Source organism: Phocoena sinus, chromosome 16 (assembly GCF_008692025.1).
Source record: "Phocoena sinus isolate mPhoSin1 chromosome 16, mPhoSin1.pri, whole genome shotgun sequence".
Lineage (NCBI taxonomy): Eukaryota > Metazoa > Chordata > Mammalia > Artiodactyla > Phocoenidae > Phocoena > Phocoena sinus.
In genome coordinates this window covers 44,007,617-44,028,140 of record NC_045778.1, presented here as the reverse complement: position 1 = coordinate 44,028,140, position 20,524 = coordinate 44,007,617, and the positions used below count along the sequence as shown (strand labels likewise).

At 32.5% G+C, this 20,524-nt stretch overlaps 1 protein-coding gene across 1 annotated transcript in view; it reads right to left on the bottom strand.

Annotated features, from left to right (window-relative positions):
- Positions 1–320: 320 nt before the first annotated feature.
- Positions 321–20,524, bottom strand: part of PCDH15 (protocadherin related 15) — a 743,572-nt gene continuing 723,368 nt past the window's right edge. The window contains 5 exon segments of the mRNA XM_032608284.1: positions 321–1,169; positions 2,165–2,273; positions 19,626–19,645; positions 19,647–19,694; positions 19,696–19,807. Coding sequence (XP_032464175.1) covers positions 321–1,169; positions 2,165–2,273; positions 19,626–19,645; positions 19,647–19,694; positions 19,696–19,807 — 1,138 coding nt within the window.

Sequence of the window (20,524 nt, the reverse complement as noted above, 5' to 3'; positions counted from 1 at the left end):
GCCACATTTGCATTAACAGAAATCACACTATGAAATATTAAATACTGAGTAACTGATTGCATGTCTTCTGAATTACTAATATAGGAAAGATCAGTCAGATTTACCCTAATATATTCTGATATACAAATCTGTTTGGATAGCATATATATCCACTTCTGGATAGCATATATATTCACTTCTCTGGCATGCTTCTAAATCTTAAGTCAGATAAGAATTATGATCAATTTCCTCCCCTTCAAGTGTCATTTCAGAGAACACACAGAAGGCACTGCACACAAGAGCACTCATCACTGCAAAACTTTCACCTACTGTGATCTCTTTTAAAGTGCTGTGTTGTAACCTTCTGAGCTTGCTCCTGGAGGCTTCTTTTCGTTTGCCTGCTTGCTTGGGTCATACTCTGGCACCTGAAAGCCCCAAGGACCTCCAGACTGACTTTCACTACTACTGCTACTCGATTCTGACTCCTCCTCACTTTCCACACTTCCTTCCACTGAAGCTGATTCTGCACTGCCCTCCTCAGTGATGTCTTGAGATTCGAGGTCCGTGGGCTCTTCCACAGGGGTCAGCTCACTTTCCTGTTCTTCTGCTGGGCGTTCCTCCTCTTCTTCCACGTTCCGTTCTTCTGGCTCTTCAGGTAGCTCCTCTTTTCTATCTTTGACTTTCTGGACCTCTTCAGCAATGGGCCTTCTTCTTGCAAGAAAAATGTTCTTCCTTGCCTTTTCTCCTTCTGACTCTGTGGATTCCGATTCTTCTGATTCAGGGGTAGAACTTTCTTCCTCCTCAGAGGGTGTCTCTGTCTCAGACTCTTCTGTCGTCTCAGACTCACTGAACTCGGATTCCTCTTCACTGTATTCAGTATAGTCACTTGAGGATTCCTCCTCTGACTCTACCGTGCTTTCTGTAGCTTCCTCTTGGTCCAGTGTTAGTTTCAAATAATCTTTATCTTCTGCCTCAAGGCGTCTCTGCCACTCTTCATCTTCAAGGTCAATGATGCCTCTTCTATCAGCTAGTCCTCTAACTTTCTTAAAAATCATGGGGAATATCCTGGCACTCTTCCACGTCGTATATGTTGGCTCAGCTGCTGGTGGCTTTTCAATAGTGACAACTACTTCTTCCTCCTCACTAGGCTCTCTAATTTCAACTTTTGGTTTAACTTTCTTTGCCTTTTCCTGAAAATCACGAAAATGCAATTGAAGTGTCAGCTGGGGAATGGTTATTACGTGACCATGTCTCACACAAGTTAAGCACGAGTGAATCTGCAGGCTGACAGCTTCATGCAAGTTATAAAACTGGTTTCATAGAACAATCACACAATTCCCTACTGTTTATCCCCACTGCATATAGGCAGAAGGTGTTCAAGGAAATGTAAATTATTTTATTTTAGCTTATACCTTATAATACCAAAATTTAATGCTTCCTCATTTTTTCTTATTCAAAATTTATTTTGCACCTTAGATCAAAGGAGAAAGAAAATTAATCATTACTTCTTCCCCCTCCCATCCCTAGACTTTGATTAATAGTTTTATGTATTTGCTTTAACAAAATTTTAAGCAATCAGGAAATTATGATAGCTTATCTGAATAGCTAATGTAAAATCTGACTATTTGTAAAATTCTGAACAGGGTAAAAGTACAGTGACATTAAAACTTTTTTCTTTACAATTTTTGGATAACTATTCCAAATAAATATTTCAGGCAAAGTATAAGAATTTGATACAGATGAATTATGATAATTTAAATGATGTAATTCCATTAAGAATACTGGTGGTTTTATTTTTCTCTTATAATTAAAAGATTGATATTGTACTTTCATGATTTTTAGGTTTGCTAGACAATGTGGGAGCATTTTGTTTTGCAAAATACTTTTTAACATATTTGATTATAATATCTTTATGGAATAACATTTAGGATTTTATAAAATATAAATTTTATTGTGGCTTTATTCCAAGTGTTTAATGTTTTATAGAAATAAACTTATATAAAAAATTTCTTTCTGTAGACAAGGCAATGGAATGGTTAGAGTTATTAAATCGTTCTATGGAAATCAACTACTAAGTGAATAGGATTTCTGAAATTTTGAAATGTTTTGTAGCCTGCTATTCAAATAGGGCTAAAAAGTATTATTCTTGAAATATTAATATTCCATTAAAAATTACAGTAATTACCTCTTCCTCTTCATATTCCTCCTCAGCTTCGCCAACCACCTCACCATATTCCTCTTGTCCAGTTGGTGGTAACAAACGACTGCGACTTCCATATTGAGGCATTTCATACCTGTAACAGAAACTTACAACTTTAAGCAGTTTTTCATTTGATCTGTATAACCATGACTGATCTCTGTTTTCTTCTTTTTCTTCATAATTCAATCAACAGATATTTATACAGCACCTGTTGGGCTCCTTGTAAACTAGTTACAAAATCATAGAGAAAGAACTACAACCTGATGACCAATGACTTTTGCCATAATGGTATCCTGGAATAACAAGAAAAAGAGTTATTTCAGATTTAAGTTTTAGGAGAGACTAAAGAGAAAGGAATATTTTTCCTTGACTAACTGAAGAATTTAGGGCACAAAATTGGTTCTTTCTGAAAGTATGATAGCTTATTCAAAACATAAATTCTCTAAGTTTATAGTAAAAATCTGCTTCAAATGTGATCTGTAATGGTCTTTATTTTCCTCTATGTTTAGAAAGCAGTTAACTTATGTGTGTAGAACTGACTTTCGAAATGCTTATTACCGGATTCTAAAGTATGTTTTCTTCTTCGTTTCTCTTGGGCAAATCTTGAGGCTGATTGGTTAGATAAAATATTAAATATCTCATATGAAAGAAATGGTGAATTCAGGAATTGAGCAAATATGTTTGACTTCTATTTCTCATTTAAATAATTTGAATAATTTTATTGCATTTTTCAAGTTGTAGCCAATATCAATATAAACATCAAAACAGAATTCAATATAGAAACATGGTTAAACTTGATTGAAGCTAAAACTAGATACATTTTCAAAAATGAAACTGATGAAATGACACTCATAAAAATGCTAGTAATAATCATTTAATAACACCTTATTATTCATAAAAATATTAAGATACTGGATAAAAAATCTGAAGATGTACCCATGCTCATAACTGTAATAATCTTGTCCATATTCCTGGCCAGGATCAATTCCAGACTCCATGGATAACTCCTATTATTCAAAAAGAGAAATCGCATTTGAAAATAAATTCTTATCACATTTCAGCTCAATGTCAGATTTCCAGACCTAGTATTCGATGACTCAAAACACTGCTGTCAAAATAACTTTAATTAAAAATGTTAGTTAAACATATTAAAAAAAAAAATATATATATATATATATATATATATTTGGCTGTAACTCTTTTACACAAAATTAAGTTATGCTATTAGAACTGAGGAGGGGGAAAGTAAATTTTGTCTAATGGTAAACCTGTTAAAGAGAACAGATAAGCATATCATTTGTTCTTAGATAATTTTTAAAACTATCAATAGACAGTTAATATTTCAATCTATTTAACACATTACTAATAGACTTTAGCCTTGAAGAAAATTATAACATTATCTTCAGCACTGTTTCATCATCCTGATAACAATTTTCTAGTATCTAGAGCTCTCCCATTCATCAAATGCTACTCTTATGAAAGGATCTGAAAATCATTTATACATTAATAAAAAATGTGCTAATATGTGATATAGCCCAAGGATATTTACATTTTAAAACATACTGCTAATTCTGAATTTAATTTTTTTTAAAGAAATTTGTCAGACAATAGGCCCTTTCAAGGTTTCCAGTTCTAAATTCCAGACAATATTGATTTTTGTCACTCTACACTTATGGAAAGATATTTTTCCTGAGACATACATATAGAACTAGCTTTAAATAACTATTAAATTCAATTTCACTGTATTTTCCTCTTTAACTCCATTTTAACGTTTAAATAAATTGAACTGCCAAGGTTTAACCAAATTAATTTGCAATGAAGTAAGAAAAGGGAAGAAGGAAAATGTATAGGTATACATAGGAAAACCAGTGGATACTTATTTCTAAGATCATCTACTATTCATAAGAACTAATTTTGTTGATCCAGGTATAGTATTAGGAAAAAAAGTCCTCTGTGGACACTAATATATCATTTAAAAAGTGTGGAAATTCACAGCCTGCATGATGGAAATGGACAATAGACTTCACTTGTGCTTTGTTTGGCAAATATCATTTTAAAAAAGTGATTAGTTGCCCAAATGCTCATCAGAAAATGCTATTAAAGATCTGAGTTTTGATTTCTCTCAAAAAATAAAAAGATGGCAACACTGGGCTCATATTTTTACACGTCATGAATTTAGTTGGTGGTACTACGCCTTAAAGCAATCATGTTTTCTTCTGGTTACTGCTGTATTCTCAACCAGACTATTTTACATCTATACCCTCAGTCACAATAGGATGCCCCATCTGCTCTTTTTTTTTTTTACATTGAATAAACTCTCTTCATTTACATCACTTCCCTAGATTTTTATAAGTTTGCAATTACTCTACTAAATGTACTCTCTGATGCATTTGCGGTTACAAATACTTTGTGAATTAATTGCAAAGGAATCCAGTTTTGATGTTAAAAAGGTTTCAGTTTATCCACAAGATTAACTAAAAGTAAATATATATATAGATAGATAGATAGATAGATCAGCAATGCCATGTTGCGTCAAGGACATGGAGCTCTCATATACTTCTGGAGGGATTATAAATTAGCAAAACCATTTGGGAAATGTTTGGGAATAATACCAAAGTCAAATATATGCATCTCTTTTCACAGAAATTCAATTTAGTTCAGTCTATGTGCCCAACATATATATGTAAAATTGTTCACCAAAATGCATCATTTGTAACAGCCCAAAACTGGAACTGATGCAAAAGTCCATGAGATAAGCACACTACTACATCGCATAGCAGAGATGAATCTCCCCAACAGAATGATAAGCAAAGGAAGTCAGGTACAAAATGAAACATGATTCTGTATTATTCTATTTATATACACTTCAAAAACAGACAAACCAATCTGGGTGTTAGAAGCCAGGTAAAAAGTTTTCAATTGGCAGTAATCACACTTTGGAAAAACCTCATTGGCTACAATATTGCTACTACTGAGCAATACACGGCTATATTTAGAAGGAACTCATGCCATTTGTGATGACATGAAATGAACCTTGAGGGCATTATGCTAAGTGAGACAAGCCAGACAGAGATACAAATACTGTATGGTATTACTTATATGTGGAATCTGAAAATAAAAAACCAAATTAAAAGCCAAACTCATAGAAACAGAGTAGAAAAGTGGTTGCTGAGTAGAGGAATAGGGAGAGGTTAGTGAAAGTGTCCAAATTTTCAGCTATAAGATGAACAAGGTCTGAGCGTCTAATATAAAACATGGTGACTACAGTTGGTAACACTGTACTGTATGACTGAAATTTGTTAAAAGGATACAACTTAAATATTCTCACCAAAAAAATAATTTAAAAAAGATAAATATGTGAGGAAGGATGCGTTAGTCTTTTCACAGTGTATACATATGTCAAATCACCACAATGGACACCTGAATTATCTTACAATTTAATTTGTCACTTATACCTTGATAAAGCTGAAATTAAATATATGTATTAAATATTTATCTTGGGAAAAAAGCTAGGGGAGTGGTTAGGGAAAGGAGAAATAATATCTGAGTGTTAACACGGAGGGGCTACTGGAGAGCCAGTAGGGCATGAGCACTCTGTAAGAATTCATTTTGCTGCACTGTATGATTTTATGTCTGCAGTTTTATTGCCAATAAAAATGTTTATTATAGGAAAAGGTTTATTGTAGGAAGCCAATTCAGACCAATAAGAAATTGGGACAAAGTTAAAGTCTAAATTTGACTTATTCAAATTTTAAAAATACACGTTTTTAAAACGTGTATTTAAAAAATACAAACTTAAAAAATACACGTTTTAAAAACATGTATTTAAAAAATACATGTTTCATATTGGTAGGCTTAGACTTCTGAGGCATCCAAAACCCAACGTAATTATACTGGTTTAAATGAAGCAAATAGGTCTCAGAAGTAATATTTAACTACTTGACTAATGCATGTTTTATCTAATACATAGGGAGACTGAGCAAAGACTGCCAAGTGATTTTGAAGTTGAAACCTAAATGTCCATGAATGGAAGAATGTATAAAGAAAATGTGGTACATAATGGAGTATTATTCAGCCTTCAAAAGAAAAAAAAGAAGGAACTCTTGCCATATGCTACCACATGGATGAACCTTGAGAACACTGTGCTGAGTGAAATAAGCCAGCCACAGAAGGGCAAATGCTGCATGACTTCACTTACATATGGTATGTAAAATAGTCAACCTCAGAGGAGCAGAAAGTAAAATGATGGTTGCCAGGTGATGGGGAGAGGGGTAAATGTGGAGTTGCTATGTAACAGGTCTAAAGTTTGAATTAAGCAAGATGAAAATGTTTAGAGATTGCTGTGCAGCATTCTGCTTACAGCTAACAATACTGTATTGTGAACTTAAAAATCTAAGAAGAAAGATCTCAAGTTATGTGTTCTTACAACAATTAAAAAAAGGTTTTGAAGTTGAATTCTAATAACTTTTAGCAATAATGAAAAATATTTATGGAAACATAATGCGACTGAGTGGATTTCAGATTTTAAAAGAATCAATTTTCTTTACAGACACGTACTTTTTCTTTTTCTCTGAACAGTAAATGAAACTTAGCTCTTGCTAGCTACAATATATATCTGGCATCAAATGACTTTAAAAAATACAATAGAAGGATACAGCAACTGGGAAAGAGCCCAGGAAACTCAATCATAGATTTAATCTGTCACTCTGTATTCTGTAGGGAGAGACAGGAGCTAGTAGAAGGGAATACTCTGAAGGGTTGGTCTTGGATACTTATACCACCCAGAAAAAAAGAAAATGGAGGAAGGACTTGGTGACCATTAAAGCTCCTTAAGTCAGCCCTAAAAATGAGTGTGATATTGGCCTTTTTTGCTGTTCCACACAGTCCCTGTTGCCATCCACTTAGCAGGTAAATCCTAGAGTTTAGAAAATCATGCTAAGTAGCTTACTAAAAGGTGCTTTTATGGGCAGATCAAATGCTTAATGTTATTTTAAAAATTCATTTTTGCTGACCGCACACACATAGAATCAGCCTAGTTTCTTATTGACCAAAGTATAAAAATTTATACTGATGCAAACAAAACAAGAAAAATAACTACCATTTACTGAATTTCTTCCCACTATGTTCCAGTTGCTGAGCTAGGAGCTTATATATGAAATATTACTGCCAACATTCTATAAAAGATGAAATTGATGCTTAGGAGGATACATAGCCTGACTAAGGCCTTGCATCAGGTAACTGGCATTTGGATTTTAACTCTGAGTTATCAGATTCAACAGTTTATGGAGAAGTCTCCATGGAAATTTTTGATAAAATGTATAAAAGTTGAATATTCCTGTCACTCAACCTCCCGATGATTTGGGGGAGTAAATTCTAACCACAAAATGCCTGTCTTTAGCAAAGTTAAGATTCTGTTGAGAAATAGGAATAAAGGAATAATTTTTTAAGTGGCGCTTAGAAAATACTAAATTTTCCAAAGTAAGGAGATATTTAAAATTAACTTTAATATATGTTTTTTATTTAGGAAGTATATATGAATAATAAATAAAAATGATATGCATTTATTATATAACTCCAAATATCTTTTTTTCTTCTTGCAGAAGAAAATGTCATAAGCATCTTAAAATAGACATGTGCCCAAAGGCAGTATTTTGAATCACATTTCAATGATCAAAGTCTGTTTATCACAACCCAATTTCTACCTTTGTTATTTCAGCACAGATGTCAGCGTTCTTTCTTCAGACTTTGCCTAACCTAAATCTGATCTCAAGAACAGTTCTGATGAATCTAGATTCACTAAGATAACTGACAGATCAGGTTCATGACTTGCTTCATTTAATGCTTGCTTGTTTTTAATAGGAACAAAGGTCTTATTTATCTAATTCCCAGAGAGTGAAGCTAAAAATTTGGAATTTCAGTCACCAGAAAACAGCAGACAGGTGATTTGCTTGCTTATTTATTTGCTTATTTGTTTTAATTTAAAACCACCTCTTCTCTTCCTTGTAAAATTATGCCATACTGGCAGCCACCCACTCTGCCCACGTTAGATGGGCCTCAGAGTCACATAAAGTATTGTCAAGACTCAGTGAAGGTTGAAAAGAAAAAGAAAATTGATACCTCTGGTTTAAGGAGAGAAGGCCTCAGCAGTTGTTGTTGCTGCCAAAGGAAAGTAAAATAGAAAAAGGTTTAGAAAATAATTCAGGTGGAAAAAGTAGATTATCATTGAAAAGAGAGAAAATAAGGCCACAGCTTAAAACTGGTTACCTTGGGATATGATTTATTATTCATGTGATAGCTACTAACAGCATTAAATAATATTTTGACTATTAATGTTAGAACATAATTAATGTGCTTCAATTTCATTGTTTTAATTAACATCAAAGCTAATAACCTGAATAAATAAAAATCTATAAATAACTTTTTGTTTTAAGCTTCATAGTACAAAGAGTCATTTATGGTTCTGAAGCACTTTAAGTATCACACAATTCTTTTTAGCAAATTTAACCTTGTTTTAAATTGCCCCTCTTTTTTTCTCCCCGGTCATATTATATATAATCATATTATATATACATAATCAGGAAGAAGGGTAGGGCACACAAAATAATGATATGGTTGTAATATATTCATCATTATATTTAAGACATGCTCCCCATTTTTCTTTCTACCAAAATGTGGAATGCTTGAACTCAAGCATTAAGCACGTTTTCAGAAATTCTTTTGTGATTAAAGAAATTGTCCTTCCTCAGTTTTTGCAGAGATCATTTCCCACTGCCCCCCATTTCACCCATATTTTTCAAAAAACACAGTCTCTATTGATCTGTTTCATGATAACTTATACTTTAACCAGATGAAAGCAAGATACACAATTTAAATTTTGGCGTCTCAACTCTTGAGGGGAATAGTTATACAACATAAATCTTAAAGTAAGCATTGGGAAAGCGGACAGAGAAGTTCAGGGAGATAATCCTACCAATGAACCAACTGTTTGAAATCAACAGAACAACTATTTGACTGAAGGGATAGATTTTCCATGATACAGATGTTAATGAGTTAGTGCAGTTAAGGTATTAACTTAAAGGGGTAGGAAGTTGAAGTTAGAGATACTCTGATTCAATCTGTTAGCTGTTATAATTATTCCTGAAAATCAGTTTTTCTTAAATGCATTCATTTTGATTTCCAAAAAACCTAGGACGTATGAATTCTAAACTGTTAGCCAATTAAGTCATATAGTTATTTCATTCTCTTAACTGAAGAGCTGTATGCCAAACCATACTAACTTCTCAGTGGTTCACTGATAGCACCACTTACAGTATTATTCACCAAATACCATTGGCCAGAATGCCCAGTATCTTCTCTGTGGACTGAGAATCAGATTAACACAAAGAAAAGCCACAGCTTTCTAATAGTCTGACTTGTTTTTAACTCTTCAAAAGCTCAAGCTCAAACATGGTAGGAATGAGCCTTGGACTGATTAAAAAAAAAAAAAAGTATCTAAATTAGAAACAGTTTCTAGATTAGATTTATAGCCTTAGAAAAATAAATTTGGGGGAATGTCACAATATTGAGAGAGAATAATTCAGGAAAAAATAAATTTATCTTTGAAAAGGTCGGCAGTTGATCTTTATTCACCCATTGAATAATAGACTTAAAACCCCAAAACAAAGAAGCAACAAATATACAAGAAAATAAATAGCAAAGCATACTTATGTTTTGTTAAATGAAAATACCCTCATTTTGAAAATGTAAATCAGTCCTGCCTATAACATAAATATTGTCCTAATAAGCTTATAATGTAACATAACACCATAAAGCCCTTACCTCTGATGTATAACCTCTCCTGCAAGGCAGAAACGAAGAAATCAGTATTAAACATCTTGGATTTTCAGATTGAATAGAATTATAGATAAGGGTAACTTAAGAAAATCAGAGAAAAACTGAGAAGGTAAATTTTTCTAAAATGTTGTCTCAGTGTGAAATATATTTTGTGGCAGTATCAAGACAGGAGAATCAAGGTTTCATGCCTGCATTATTAAAAATAATTTTCACACCAGAGCCTCATTCCATATGAACACCAAACTACTCACAATCTATTTTATCTCAATGGTGTTTAATAACATACTTTGACTCTGTTATGATCAGTTGTATTAAAAATATTCTACATCATGTCTGTCCTAAACAAGTCTTGATACATGTAAGATACTCATTTGGGGAAAAGATATGCTTCATACATGAAAAACATATTGGTACAGGACAAAAAAAAATATCTCCATGACTAGAACATATTCTTCCAAATGTTTGTAAGATTTTGTCTGTGTCCATTTATTCTAAAAATAATAAATGCAAAATATTAACTGGCCTTTAAAGGTCAATTACATTATTAAACATGAAGTAAAAAGGTTTTTAGAGATATAATAGCCAAACATTCAATATTACCTTAAGATTTATAAAGTTAAATGGACAAGTAAGTGAAGCAGTTGACTGTACTTGAGAGGGAAAAAAGCATGGAATTTTTTCAATGTTGAATGTCATTAATTATGAAGATTTTTCATTTATTATTCATTAAACACTTGACCTAAAGTATAAAACTGGTGCTGTTGACTATGCTATATGAAATTAATAAACAACTGCAATGAAGATTTATTATGAAGACTTTCTAAAGTTCAGCAAAACAATCTGTAGAAAATTTATTTAAAATATTTCAAGGACTTTGAAAAATAAGTCTGCTTATTTGAATGCATCTTAAGTGCTTAAGGCATTGTTGATTGAAATGGCTGGAAATAATGGTAATATAATGCTTATACATATATATTGCTATCAGCAATTTATACAATAGTCCTCCCTTATCTGTGGTATCTCTATTTGCTACCTGCAGTCAACCATGGTCCAAAAACATTAAGTGGAAAGTTCTGGAAATAAAAAATTTGTAAGTTTTAAATTGCACTCCAATCTATCTGAGTAGCATTATGAAACCTCACACCATCCTTCTCTGTCCCTCCCAGGATATGAGTAGGCCCTTTTTCCAGTATATCCATGCTGTATACACTACCCACCCACTAGTATAGGACAGTAAAGTATATATAGGGTTTGGTACTATCCGAGGTTTCAGGCATCCACTGGGGGTGTTGCAGGGTGCTTATATTATATGGTTCTGCCAATAGAGGAATGATAATCCTAAAGCATTTAGAAGTTTAGACATTTTCAGCTTTTACTCAATTTGTATCTTTTAGAGATATGTAGAGTTGAGAGCTCATACTTAGGTTTTAATAATGACTACTGAGTCACATATGTAATATAAAATATCCAATAAAACCTATATTTTATTTTCTAGGATATTTAACTTGCTTCTTTTCATTAGCAATATTTTCCATAACGTAGGAACTAAAATATCAATAGATGAACTATACTTTTTTGTTGAACTATACTTTTTGAAACTTTTTGTTGCTTTTTATTTGGTTATTTGTATTGTTTGTCTTAGCTCAAAGGCAAAAAGTAACTCAGAAAAGGTAAACAGCAGAATCAATATGTGTAGTTATCTGTCTGCTTTCAATTAACATGACTTCCTACTGATACTTATAAAGCCATTCATATGATATTGATACGTCTTGTTATGTAGTTTATATCCAATGTGTAGTTTTTCATTTTACATCATTTGTATGTATTACTGTTTACTTTTAACAATAAGGATAATGTATGGTAACCTGTTTATGTCTTTTAATAAGGTACCTAATAATTTCTTGTGTACTAATTGGATCATAATAAATGCAGAATGAAAAAAGGGCATTCTTTTCTTAGAGGTTGGTTGTCAGGTTATGGGGGCTTAGGAGCTGTGGAGAGAAATAATATTTTGGCTTGTATACTCAAAGGATATTTTTAGGTCTCATGTAGAAGATGTTCCAATTGACTTTTATGATGAAGGGAATCTCTAAATATAATGTGTCAGTAAAAGACTAGATTAAACATAAAACATGGCAATGGACGTTTCATTTGAAAAGTGTAAGATGCAAGAGGGAGGGGGTATGGGAATATATGTATACGTGTAGTTGATTGACTTTGTTATAAAACAGAAACTAACACACCACTGTAAAGCAATTATACTCCAATAAAGATATTTTTTTTTAAAAAAAGGAAAGAAAAAAGAGTTCCCAGTCAAAGAAAGATACTAATAAAATTTTTAAATTATAAAAATAATATAAAAAGGACAAAGTAACAATTTAATAAGGCTATACATACCTACATAAAATTGTTATTTGGATTTCTTATATTTCTTTGGTAATTAGAGATTTCATTATCAAAGAATTCTAAGGAATTATCAAGAAATTTCTTTCACATTTCCAAGAGGTTGATACAAAATAGCATAAACACACACACACACACACACACACACACACACACACACACACTTGCACATTAAACGCTTACACAGTTGTCAATAATACCTTTTCAGAGTCCGCCAAATAGCACAAGTTCTCATGCATATGACCAGCTGCCAACAAAAACTCCAACTGAAGTTTTTCAGTGAAAGAGAGAAAAAAATCATGTTCAAGAACCCCAGGAAAAAAAAATTACTCTTGATTTGGATGAAAAGAATCTGAAGTAGAGGAACTAATGAAAATAATTAACTTTACATTTTTTATTTGGTATTGTTAATTGGGGATGCCAGATCAAATTCTTGAAGAAATGTCACATAATATGAGTTAAACAAAACCAATGAAATGATGCATTCATTGTAGGGCTCTGAATCTATATTAATATACTTACAATGGCAATTATCAAGCAAGACTTTCCCTATATTTTAGAATTGTGTTTTTCTCTGTGCAGACTTATATCTTCTAAAATATTAAAGCTGAAGAGTATAATAATTACACTTGTATTCAAAGTGGGGATTTCCAGTAAATAAAATTTATTCCATGTGTGAGATGGAAAAAACAAAGTAATTACTCGATGGTCCAGTGTAGCTTTCACTAGGACAGAAAGATGGTGCTTAGCTTAGCTGATGCCTTTAAGAATTTAACAAGTTTAGCTCTAAGATGTAAGAACAACTACAACTACCGAAATTTCTACCTAGAGTATAATTTTTTATTTTCTTTGCCTAAACCAAAGAGGAAAGACATATATAAAACTGGTGACAGTTCACCAGATATATTCCGCTTGATTTCTATTTGAAATTTTTATATTTCATTTACATGCTATAGGCTAAATTTGGATGATTTATCCATAGCAATTAAAAGTAACTAGGAATAAAACTGATAATGCATTTTTCTAAATTTTAATACATAATAAGCACATTTTATACTATTGATAAACTTAATGGAAATATAATTTTCAACAGTGAAATAATAACTAAATCACACTAGATGAAACTTTGTAGGCATTTACTTAACCTTTTGCTGAAACGGATGAGAATTTATTTATTAAACTGGAGATAAATATTATTTTTGAAGGAGAATCATGATAAAATTATAATTAAGGAGATGATATAATAATGTGAACAAGCAAAACTAAAGAGCACTTTAAACATTTGTGGGAACAATGAAATGTCTTAACAGAAGTCAGCAACTCAAGATTTATTTCCATTATAAAGAAGGGAAGAGAAAGCACAATGAGAAATAAATAGAATAAAACAGCCATTGAAAAAAGTAAAAGATTTATCAAATGTATAAGCATACTAGGAAGATAAAAGCAAGCCAGAGTAAAGGGTGTTCTTATAAGAAAACAGATGCCTACATCTTATAGCACCTGAGATTTATTTTGGAATACCATAATGTCTGTCATCTCCTACATTTCTAGATACATAACATTTTACTTTGGTAGTATTTCTTCTTACCAAATACATAGGCTTCAAGGCAATAACAGAACATATATCATTTTTTAGCTTACTTGTAACAGTCTGCTGTTTTCCTGGAACACTCATATAATATAAAACTATGATCAAAAAGCAAATGTAAAACTTAACATGATAAACAAGCAAGCCATTGATTTAAGTTGGATATCTAACTTTCATGCCCACATATGCCCATTGAAAAATAGATTGAAATTACTTACTTTTTAAATAAATGTAGACAAATAATACTACTTCGTAGTTAAGAAAATTAAGGTATATCTATAATATGAGTTAGTAATGGTGAGATTAATAATCTTTTAAATTAAAAATGAGGAAAAAACAGCATTGCATTGAGTTTCAAGTAAAAGAATGGAATCTTCTTTAATGTTCAAATTTGCCTCCACTTGAAGCTTATGGTCAACAAAAGAGTTGTCCATTTAAAACCAGAAAAGCAACATTACAGTGAAGTAGACTGACTGTGAGTTTGTGTTTCAATTCCCTCAACAATATTGTGCAAATTCTCCTGGTTTTGTTCAGATGTCATTTCCATATTTGTTGTCTCTGAAAGGCAACTCATTTGAAGTTTTAAGAGGTGTGCTGGTGGATTATTGTTTTCTATTTGACTGTACATGTTAGCTACTGACTTTTCAAGTTCTGCTAAGTTTTTTTTATGCTTGAGGATGCCTTTTGGTTCCCTTTGAGGATTTGCATTACACACTGTTGTTGATGTTGACAGCTGTATTGCAGTGGACTTCATTTCCTTGGCTGGTGTCACATTGACAGTGTGTTTAATAGCTGGTGTAAACACACACTTCGTGGATGGAGCTGAAGTTGAAGGAGGCAGTGAAGAAGGAAGAGGAGGAGATGGTGGAAGAAGAGAGGAAAGTGAAGGTGGAGGAGAAGTAGAGGGAGGAGGAGGGGGAACAGATAGTGGAAGAAGTGGAGGAGGAGGACAAAGAGGAGGATTAGAAGGAGGGGAAGGAGGAAGACTGGAAAAAGCAAAAGGAGTAAGGATAAGAGGCACAGGAGGAGGAGGAGAGATTTTTAGTGGATGGGGAAGGTTTTCGGAAATGTCCCTTTTGGCTTCAAAAGTCATCATACAAGTGGGTGTCTCTCTGCTAAGGAGTGCAGAATTTAAAATGCAAGGCATTGACGGAGAAAGTTCCAAGGAACAGTCAGCAGGAGAAACAACATTAGGTTCTGATTTGAGTTCCACAGGTCCTGAAATGGTTGGCAAAGTGGCGAATGAGGGGTGAGACCAAGGAGAGGAAAGTGAAGAGTCTGAAGACAGAGATTGCAACTGTTCTGTTCCTTGTATAATCAGTGATTCACTTTGCCTTATTTCCTCTTTTTCTGTTACATTTGTGTCTTCAGCTGTAAGCAAGGGACTATTGTTACCTCTTTTGTTTGGATTGGTTCCAGTACTTTCATTTTCAGCTTCTTGCCTGTTGCTTTGCCTTTGCGTTAGAGCTATGGTTTCTGACCTATTGGGAAGTTCCCACATTGGTCTCCTAGGTAAGCAGACTGGCCGATTCCACATCCTCTGAATCTTTTCTCTTGGTCCCCTCAGAAACTCATTCTTGGCTTGCATTTTGGATAAAATGACTCTACAAAATCTGTTCTTAGTAAAAAGTCTGAATTTGTTGGTCTTTGATCTGTATATTCCTTGTAAATGGTACTGTGGGTATGTAAGTCATCATCATCAGACATCAGTGTGAATTCTCTTGCAGACCTGGGCCAGCTGTTCTTAACAGATCCATCTACATGAGTCTGCTTGTGAGCCTCAACAGTACTGGAAGAAAAGTGCTGATGTTTCCTGTCTTCTGAGACTGATTTATTTTCCCTGCTTTGTTGGAAATGGTAGAGAAGGAAAAGACTTGAAAGAAAAGAAGATAATGAAATGTAAGGAAACAGGTTGTGACATAGCTTTTATGAGAAAGATGTTTTTATGGTTCTCATTACTACTTCAAAATATCAAAGGCCAAATAACACTAATCTACTAAAGCAAGCCATTACTTTGATGTTTCTGTTCTCAAAAAAGGGCAGGAAAAGCTAGAGAGCTGTGAGCAGCATGAGAAATTTTCATTTTTTAAAAAATGTGTCAATCTGCACACTGATTTTTTTTTCTTTTTTTAGTTTCCATGTGAAGCTTCCATGACCACACATTATAGTTCTCTCATGTATAAATCACAGTTCTCCAAATTGCAGACCAGCATGTTGGCTAGTGGTTTCATACCCTTTGCCTTGGTTAAGGATGCTCAGAACTGACCGTTTTGAGGAAAGGATCCATCTGATTCAGTACCTGTCCATTATCTCTCATTTTGGTAATTCTGTCCTGGAGCTAAAAGTACTCTCCTATTTGACATAAAGCTTGCAAGAGGATACAGAAAGAGCCCCTCAATTTTATGCTTAATAGTTTAAAAACACTATAAATATTACAAATAAGAAGAGGGGCTTTTGGTGTTTCTTTTGAACATGATATGGATCAAATTTCAATCAAGACTCACTTTAATGAAAAGATATACTAATACAACATAGTTTTGATATCACTGAAAGATTTGCTCAGACATGGTCATTGAGTCATAGTGGCTATGCGTCATAGATAAAATTGGATAAGTCAAAGGACACAAATAAGTGTCTCTAATGAAAGCATTGGGACCCTTTCCCCAGAAAGACTCGGGACTTGTGGTTTTAAATAGTTTGTCATTAGACTTTGCTCTCAAGCTCAGAGTAACAGATTTATTTTCGTTATTTAATATTTACCAACATAGTATAAATGAAATAAAAGGGAAATTTTTTGAAAAAAAATTAAAAGCCACATTGACACAAAGCCACATCCTAATAAAAATTAGGATGAGAGGTGAGACAATAAAATGATATATAAAGCCAAAGTTATTATTGTGGCATTTGGCAAAAATACAAACTGGAAGAGAGAATTCTTAGAGGTGGTCAGGACCTCCTGAATAATTCAAAAAGTGGAGACAACTTGGATTAAACAAACAGCAATCACTTTTAAAACATTAAAAAGTAGTTTTTAAAAATCAGGGTTGACATTATATAGCAGTTGTTTCTGTGTAGATCTGTTCTTGGTTTTCTTTTTCTTGGAAAGAACTGTCTGCACAACGATACCACATCATTTTTGATGGAAAGATATCCATAAATATTTTTAACAAATTAAAAAATAAGGAGAGTTTTGAAACTCCTTTTGCTAGGCACAGGTACTATCTGTGGGAACACTTGTTTAAACTCATGCAATTTCAAGATATCAAGAGGGAATGAGGTATAGAAGATATAACTTTTTAAAAGTAAATGTACAGTTAAAGATGAAGATTACTGTATATAGTCTAAAACAGCAGTTAATCTATTCTATTGCATCTTTTTTTTTTCTAATACCCTTGTATTAGAATGATATTATTTACTTACTTATGCCTATGTATCCACAGGTGAGAAAGAGAAAACATGTGATAGAAAAAAAAAAGTTTTGACTATAGTTAAATTGAGATGATTATGAAAATATTAACAGGAACTTGCTTTAAACACTTAATATTCATATCCAAAAAAGAAAATGCATGTATCTTATATTTTCTTTGTATTTATTCATATGAATAATTTTAATAATGCTTTAGATAAACTCATACGGCATTTATTTGGTTGTCTTATCACAAAAAATTACACCTAGCTATCTATCTCCTATACACAGGTAAAATTCACCTCTATCAAACGTGGATGACTTCAACACTAAAACAGAAATTTTAAATGAGATTCTAAGAATTGCTTCTATGTCCTAAGTGAAAAGTTACTCCCACACTGATTATAAAGAAGACGTAAGTATTGTTTGAAGGAATACAGAAGTACTATGATGACTCTTACAGGGTAATTGTTGAATCTACATGAAGTTGTTAATTATTTTGTGAAGGCTTTTTTTTTTTTCAAAATGACCTTTGATTTTTTAAAGAAAATATTTGATGATAATTCATTTGGAGATAGCTTATTTTCTAGTAATTTATGCTTAGAATCCTTGAAAAGGTTTTTGAATAGATAATTTAAACATCTGTCAAATAAATGTGTAGAACTTGACACTTCAATAAATACATATTAGAATTGCAAAATCCTCTACTATCTACCACAATTTTCCAAATAAAAATAATCCCTAACTGTTGCTATTTGAAAATTATCATCATCAAATATATGATTCCAGGTGATGTCATAGTATACATATATTAATATATATCCCTCACTAATTTCAAATAAAACGCATTCCCACTTTCCATATAAATCTTTTTTTAGTTCACACGTTTTGCTAATTGTGGTCAACACAAAAAGAATCAAATCTTATTGGCTCAATTCCTACATTCACCAATAATTCAAAAAGAGACCATCATTTTCAACTTATAAAAAAATGAAAAAAAAATTTAAAGCATGAATCCTATATTATATTATTACTCTAGAAGTAGCATGCCAGGCATTAAGTTCTTTTAAATTCAATTTTAGCATTAAAATATATATTAAAATCAGTTTTTAACATTTTTAAAAACTATTTTCAATATAACCTTGTATAATAGTATTAATACAGCTATAATATGATATATATGTTTAAAAACAGTTTTCCCATTAAAAGGTAAATTTCATAATTTTTGAGGCTCGCTTTATTCCTACTAGTAAATACTACAAATATAAACACAGTAGAATGTGTCTTAGCCCCTCATTCCACCAAATTCCAGTTAATAAAATTTTCCTGGATTTAATTTAATCATATTCAAAATTGTATAATATCCTTGGTTGTTCTGCATTTCATGTTGATACAGTTACTCTTGAATTTTTAAAAAATATAGACAAGTTAAACATCTCCAAAAGAAATAAGGGTTTGAGGGTAGCATCGTTATAGAAAACCATGAAGTCTTTTAGCAATAAATTTAAAAGACTTTTTCAAAAATGATGATTTAATATTGCTTAGAGAGTCCAAATAGTGCAAGAGAATATTAAGTTATATATGAGAGTATATACAAGAGTTATAAATATTAAGTTATATATAACAAGACAGCAGTCCCATTAGAGAGGAATATGATGAAAGAATATTCCTAAGTGGTTAGATATTTAATATTAATTCTTTATTTTCATTCAGATTTTAATTATTGTATAACATCTTAAAGTAGTATCTTAGAAAAGTCTATTATTTTTAGACCACAGAATTGTTTTTTTCTTACCAAATAGGAGTTGGCTTTTGATACCAAATCAGGAATTACTATTTTACGATTGTGCTTTATTTTCCTTATTTTTTATGAGAAAATATATCTTCAGAATTAATTTTTAATTTGGGGGGAAAATGCCTGATTCTGAAGGTTTTAGAAATTAAATATGATACTCAAGCTATTCATCTGCAAATGTCTCCTCAAATTGAATACTTCTTTCCTGTTACTCAGTTTTTTTTATAATGATCTTTTGTTTGTTTCTTGGTTATTACTTTTCAATTTAACTTTTCTTAGGTTCTCATCTTAACAATTTTCTGTTTGAAATAATGTAATAAAGCAGGCCTAAACGGTACTTCCACATCAAGTTGAAATTAAATACTCACCACACAGCATCCATCAAAACCCGCTTCTAAAAGCCCCTGAAAGGTCTACTTACATCGTGCTGTCCCCCACTTCCTTCATAGAGATGCGCCCCTGGAGGGCGGGGGCGGCGGGGGCGGCTGGGGGGGCGGCGGGGGCTGCGGGGGCGCGGCCACTGGTGCAGGGGCAGGAGCTGCAGGTTTCACTGCAGGTACGGTGGCTTGGAGTCGGGCTGTCTTGGTGCACTCAGCTTGGCGCCTTCGGTAAAGTAAGGATGTTTTGTAAAACTCATTTTAGAAAATCATATACTTATCAATAGGCTACCTTTCAATAATAAAGTCGTTATCAGAGGAACTCAAACATTTTTTACACAAATATTTGAACTTATTAACTGATAAAATTACAAAAGCATCTCCACAGAGTATCTTTTATGTATAACCCCTTCTCCTTAGTTCTTTAAAATATTTACACCTTGAAAAACAGGTAGAATTCAGTAGAAAATTTTGCAAATTAAGTTAAATGATAACATTAAAGGGAGAAGGCAAAATATTCATAAAAAATGTGATTGATAATTGGTAGTTGTTTAATGGATCGCTTTCATAACATGAGGCATATAGAAGATACATAATTTTCCTTTCATCTATTTAAAGACAAGTTATTTAAAAATGATTTAAAGCATTTTTGACATTAGTTTACAGGGGCTATGTAGATGTACACATTTAGGAGGGAGATTTGGTTAGCTTTGAATCCCTAGGAATGCCTGTGGTTCTTGCATTGGAGGTAAGCTGCTCTTTTTTGACTTTCTTGGATCCTGATTGTTAAACTCTTGGCCTCAAAATCAAGATCCCAAAGGGTGGATGGAGGCTATAAGGGCAAACTGTCTTTTTCACATTTCTTCCACTTGTATACAATTGTCTAAAACTAGCTCAATTCTATATATACAAAACCACAAAGGAATTTGAACTAAAAAGTAGC